We start from the raw sequence: 6,415 nt of genomic DNA, 5'->3' as shown, positions 1-6,415 counted from the left end.
TAGGGATCAGCACCTGAAGGTGGGGAGGAACTGAGCCAGATACTAGTTTGTACATAATGAGTAGTCTGTTGTAATCTCTTCTAGCTGCTAGGCTGTCCCACTCTAGCTCTTCTAGCAGCTTTAGTCGAGGTGTACGAGCCATAGCACCTGAGACAAGCCGTCCTGCCTGATACTGGACTTGCTCGAGTGTCTTACAGGCTGTGGTACCGATGTTGCTGAACAGGACTGAGGCGTACTCCAGCTTCGTGCGTACAAGGGTGTTGTAGGCAGTTTCCAGCGCTTCACGAGGCAGTTTTCTTTGCAATTTGCTGAGTAGGCCTAGTACCTTGTTTGACTTGCTGGAGACATTTTCAGCGTGTTCTTTCCACCGCAGTGTGTAGTGCATCGTGACTCCTAGATGTGTGTAGGTAGTCACTTCTTCAACCAGTTGGTCGGCTATGTAGATTGGGGGGAGCTTGACTTTGCTTTGGGGAGATCTTATACACATCACTTTACATTTGTCGGGGTGTAGTTGAAGTGCCCAGTCTTTGAAACCAGGTCGCGACAAGGTTCAAGTCTGCGTTGGTTGTGCTGGCAACTTCAGTCGGCAGTACGTCCAGACTTGTAAAGGGATGTGTCATCCGCAAAGCAATTTATACTGGATTTGCAAGGTAAGTCTTTGATGTCGTTTAAATATAACACAAACAAGAGCGGACCAAGGATACTTCCCTGTGGTACCCCAGCTGTTGGGAACCCCCATGAAGACGCTTCCCCGTTGATGACAACGCGTTGTTGACGGTCTGACAAGTAGTCGGAGAACCAGTTAATGAGAGGGCCATGGATACCGTATCGAGATAACTTGTAGATCAGGCCATCGTGCCAAACGGTATCGAAGGCGCGTCTCACGTCCAGGAAGACTGCAGCAGTACAGGCTACGTCAGCGTCATCGATCGATTTAGCCCAGTCATCTATTATCCGGAGAAGTTGGAGTACTGTCCCATCTCCCTTCCTGAATCCAGACTGCTTGGGGTTTAGTAAGGCGTTGTCCGTAAGGAACGCGTAGAGCCTGTTATGCACAAGTCTCTCAAGGATTTTACCGACTGTTGACAGGAGGGCAATAGGCCTGTAGTTGCCTTACAGAAGATCACAACGATGTAGAAAAAAGTAGAATCCGTGTTCAAACGTCTGCTTCGTGCGTAGAGTTCTGTAAACTAGTGTTGCCGGTGCCCTCGTGGATACTAGTAGTTGACGAGGCAACATGCTGCTTGAGACTTTTATGGCCGTTGCTTTACGAAGCAGGTCAGTACCTGAGCCTGGTGGTGGTGCCAAGGAAAACTCTATATCAGAAGCCACTGCCTATCAGTTTCCCATATCGGGGAAAGAGCCAACAAACAAGTTAAGAAACCAACCAAAAGCAGGTGGTGCCCTGTATTTTTGCCAAGAAGGACGACAAACGTTGTAGTAGGGAGTTGTAGTAGGGAGAACGCTTCATTCAGGCCATCATCTAGGTTTGCAAAAGAAAACCAGGGTACCAGAGCATCTGGTGCACGAAACTTCGTAGTGTACAGACAATAATGTACCGTTAACATTCTCCTCTTCTTTCATGACTTCCATCAGAGCGAGAAAGAGCATGATCTAGTGTGCGGTGGAATGCACGTTGTTTCATACAGCCATGTGACGCTTGGGTTTCCTTACACCTGTTCAACCAGTATCAATGCACGAGCTCTACAGAGCTCCAGACACACTGATTTTTCATATCTTTAGACAAGGCGATAACAACAGGATGGCGTCGGATAGATGGCGTCTGTCTATTCTTATGATACTTTCACTCAAACTAGTTGTTAACTTAGAAAGCATAAATGTAGAATGATTATGTACACGTGTACTAACATCTCCATACTACTTCCTACCGGCACTTGAGCTCAAGCTAGAGAGTGCAGCCAACGTCAAGTTCCAATGGTCTCTTGTAACGCCGTTTCTCTTTGTTTTCTAGAATCGCCATGTTGCTCTGGGCCACCTTAAGCCTGTTCGGCTTGGTCGTCGCCGCGAAGAAGAACATCACGTCTGACATCGACTGGGACGGACAGGGATGGGTGGGGACAGACAGGTGGTCTCTTACGGCACCCTCCCCAACCAGAGGTCCCTTCGGCAGGGGTCTGGTTAGCAACACCTTCGGGAGCGACGCTCGGTTGGACGTGGACACGTTGCCGAGCCAAGGCAGTGAACATGGCGGCAGGGTACGCAGACAGTCGCCGTACAGATCATTTGGGGACCGCGTGAACTACCTGACGAGCGCGGAGAAACTCGCCCTGTTGCAGAAACACAACGAACTGAGGGGAAGGGTGCAACCCTACGCCTCCAACATGGAAGAGATGGTAAGTCACTTGTGATTTTGATATTTGTCATGCGCATGCTTTTCTGACAAATTGTGGCGTAGTCCTTGGTTGTTTCGGAAGATGAAATGGTCGACGAAACGCATACTTCTCACCGGTTTGTTAAACCCAGTGAGCGACCAGAACGCACCCGTTTGTCACGTTGTTGTTGCTCCAAACGTGACATAGTTTGTGGCATGCAAGTTTGGCTCTTTGCCTGCGATATTTCCCCTAGAGTAAAACAGGATAAAGGCGATGTCCATGTCCATAAAGTCGCTGTACAAACATAAACGGACATCAGGAGAAATAGCACTCTTAACCAAATCAGATGTTTCGACACGCGGTAGCTAGTGAGGTGCGGCGTCCATATGGGAGGAAGGGCGGAAGGGAGAGACAATGTCGGTAACGCCAGTGACACCTCAACCGGTACCGGTAGTGGACTCATCGCATGTTTATTTGCTTAGATCCTAGAGGCAAATCGTTAAGTCCGTCAGAATATCCTGATTCATTCCAGAGAAAAACTAATTCTAAAGTACGAGACATAATGAGAATTAAGCTGTTCTCCAACTCAAGAAAGTTGAATCACCGGAATTTTCGACCGAATCACTCGGTCTTCATCAGCTTTATGACCCGATTGCTGTGGACACGTGACTTTTACCCACGTGTGACGTCAGCACTGGGTCAAAGTTCGTCGGAAGTCGGTACCGCCCCCGTCCCGGTTGAGCGAAGGTTGGTATGCCCTGATGTAAATGGCTTCCTTTACTCCTCTCGTAATCATGTTCCGTGTCCAGGATGTTCACCTCTTCCAGTGAGACAGTGTGGCCCAGTGATTCAATGTGACTTGGTTGTGATACCTCAGCAGATGTAGAGCTGGGACGCCTATGTTCCAGAAACCTGGTTTGTAATGAACGTTCAGTTTCACCTATGTAAGAGTCCTCTGTTAACGTTAGTCGAACCCTGGCACTTGATGTGATAGATGACCTCACAGTTTTCTTCCCTACCAACGTTAAATCAGATGAACTTTCATACTAATTCTAAAGTAGTTTTTAAGATCCAATTCATTTCAAAAGGACCATTGCGCTACCTTCACATTTAAGGTTCACCTGATGCCGTGTGGCCTGGGTCAGGTAATTTCGCTAAGTTGAGAAAAAAACAAGGTTTTGTGCCAAAGATCACAAAACTGATCCTTAGTCCAGATTTGAACGCCTTCGTGTTTGTCCAAGGAAAGTTCTGGTTCATGTTCACTGCCAAACCACTTGGCATGCAGGGAATTTAGGAGAAACTTTAATGGATAAAACACCTTCAGCATTGATTACGTAAGAGTTGTCCCATAGCGTAACTTTTGACACTGGCATCGTTATTGGTCCTTTACAATCTAGCTCACGTGTTTCGACAATATATCAATATAGTTGCCAAGAAAGTTCGCCAAGAGGCCTGACTTTATGGCCCCGTACTATTTTCAAACGAAAAGTGTGACACGAAAACTGTTTTGAGTTAGCGAGCAAATGATCCCCAAATGGTTCCCAAAGGAACGCTTTTATCCCCGACCGCCGTCTTGTATCTACCTGTCAGTGCTTTCATCTGTTTAACGTCTGAAGCCACAGAGTTGTTTGTGAGAAAGGTGCCTGCTCCTTGCTCCGTCTTGTGAAGTCTGATCTGTTGATTCGGACCACACATGATCTTTTTTCAGCGTAGCGTCGCCTTTTGAAACCAACCATCATTTATCGTATTATCGGAACACGACTTGGCTTTGTAAGTAGAAGAAAAGCCAATTCCATTTTAAGATGTACGGGTTTTTAATCCGGCTTCACACAGCATGACATTAGCTCACCCCGACGAGTCTGCGAGCCCTAGAGGATATTTTAGTCAGCAGTGCAGTCTGTATCCCCTCTCGTCTCCCCGATTTTTCAAGATATAGGCTTATGTTCGCAGAACACCAGGCCGCGTTCAGTGTGATGGAAAACAAAAATACGCTCGGTACTTGCGTCCCGAGAATCGCCACAGATTCACTGTAGAAGATGACGAAAGCAGAGCTGTGTTTTGATGTGCCAGCTGTGATCTCGTGCCGGCAGTGGATAAGACCTTGATCCTGTCGTTGTGTTAACAGCCGCGTGATGATGACATGCTCCAGCCCGTATCAAATCTGACACTGCACTGGCAATGTGAAGTGAGGGAGCCGTTAGAGGGAATTTTAGTGATCCCTTAATACACAATTCTAATGGACAATACTATTAATTAGTCTTTTATCGAAACTTAAAACCCATCTTTATCTTGTACAGCATATATGAAAACATGTTGTTTTGATACAACAGTCGTTAGTCTGTTTCTTATACAACACGAAGCGTTCATGACCATTGCGGCAATACGAAATACAGTATACAAACCCATCTCGAATTATATTTTTAATATTACAAAGAAACGAGAAGAAGCCGAACCATTGTATTAGAGTAGTTTTAAAGCTGTTTGTAATACAAACATGTATATTACCTATTTCATCTGTTCACCTGTACTTAGCCCGATAGGGCATGAATGTACAATAAAGGTTATTATTATTATTATAAAAGTGTCGCCCCCTCCTCTCTTACATCTTGGCGCACACGTGTGAGGATATAGAAACGACAGGCTTTAAACCACTTGACCCGATAAAACGTTAGTCTCAGAAGACGTGGGTATGTTATATCCGTATAGATGTCATTTTTATGCCCTTCAAGAAAAAAGGGTTCACAACTTGAGGTGACATACCTAGTTTGAACACTAACACTACCGTTGAGAACACCCCAGCTGCAAGAACCGCACATCGGTGACCCGATGTCAGATCCCCCATCAGTACCAAAAGGCACGGCGGCTTTAGCTCCATTAGGGACCACCAGGTTTGGTTTACTGAGTCGTTAGGATGAGCTGAACCAGCCATCCCTGGGAGGAACCCTCGTAATTGATGTGATTGGATTGAGACAAAAACTGTACTATAGAGCACAGGTTCCCGGAAACCACCGGCCGTGTGCGGCGTGGCGGGAGCTGGGCTCCTGTGTACATGACTTAACCTGCGATGACAACTGGAAAACATGTGCGGAGGGGTAACAAGTCAACTGCTACCGAAGTTCTTGTACAGCTGGCATATGATGTGTCACACGTTGGAGCAGACATAACTAAACGTTTCCTCCTTCTATTGCTGTTTCTTCTATCCAAAACAAACAAGTTCAAACCTGACGTGCATTGAACGAAAGATAGCTGTATATAGAATGATCATGTTTGCACTGAGGAGTGTCTGATAAGTATACGCCATGTTTTCATAGACACTGGAGGGTATGAATTCTTGAGGTCGCCTACTCTTATGTTCGATCAGTCACTTTTGACCTAGTGCAATTTGATTGCCTCTACCAGGCTTCGGGAGGCGGCCAAATACAGACTCTGAGATAACATGTCAGGGGAGTTGGTCCGCTAGAGAGTCTAGCAGACCAACTCCCCTGCCATGTTATCTCCAACTTCCCTAATTTGATTGCCTTCTGACACCTTACTGACATGACGCTGATGTTCTGACTATACACATTTCTGACATGACGTTGATGTTGTGACCGTACCACACCCGCAGGTTTGGGACGAGAAGCTGGCCATCAGTTCTCAGCAGTGGGCAGACCAGTGTATCTGGGAGCACGGACCGAGCTGGCTCCTGCCGCTGATCGGACAGAACCTGGCGGTCCACACGCGGCTGGACAAACCGCTGGTCGAGCTGGTGCAGATGTGGTACGACGAGCATCACGACTTCACGTACCCGAGCTACTGCAGAGGACCCATGTGCACCCATTACACACAGGTCTGTATTCTTCACCTAACACGCCCCTGATCAACATGGCTGGATGGTTTATGGTAGACCAAGGGCAGCATCGACGTTCTTGACGTTTGTTCTCCGATGCACATTTCTCCACCATTAATTTGTTCCAATATTGACTAACTTTGTCCGTAAAAAATCTTTAAAATCAGAAACAAGAAACAGAAACGCATGGGATATGAAAGTACCGTACATACGCAAAATTTGAATAATGAAACACAGCTTGCCACGCGACATG

General features: G+C 46.6%; 1 protein-coding gene across 4 annotated transcripts in view; it reads left to right on the top strand.

Annotated features, from left to right (window-relative positions):
• The window catches only part of LOC109473712 (cysteine-rich secretory protein LCCL domain-containing 2-like), a 39,129-nt gene that overhangs the window by 10,743 nt on the left and 21,971 nt on the right, over positions 1 to 6,415 (top strand). For all 4 annotated transcript variants that reach the window (XM_019773693.1, XM_019773694.1, XM_019773696.1 and 1 more), the window contains 2 exons: positions 1,973 to 2,354; positions 5,941 to 6,162. In XM_019773693.1, the coding sequence (XP_019629252.1) occupies positions 1,980 to 2,354; positions 5,941 to 6,162 (597 nt within the window). In that variant the 5' untranslated portion in view covers positions 1,973 to 1,979. The remainder of the gene's footprint in view (positions 1 to 1,972; positions 2,355 to 5,940; positions 6,163 to 6,415) is intronic.

The sequence above is a fragment of the Branchiostoma belcheri genome, unplaced genomic scaffold, assembly GCF_001625305.1.
Source record: "Branchiostoma belcheri isolate BF01 breed outbred unplaced genomic scaffold, Haploidv18h27 scaffold3, whole genome shotgun sequence".
Taxonomy (NCBI): Eukaryota; Metazoa; Chordata; class Leptocardii; order Amphioxiformes; family Branchiostomatidae; genus Branchiostoma; species Branchiostoma belcheri.
The sequence above is the reverse complement of the archived record's forward strand: the minus strand, read 5'-3'. Positions and strand labels throughout refer to the sequence as shown.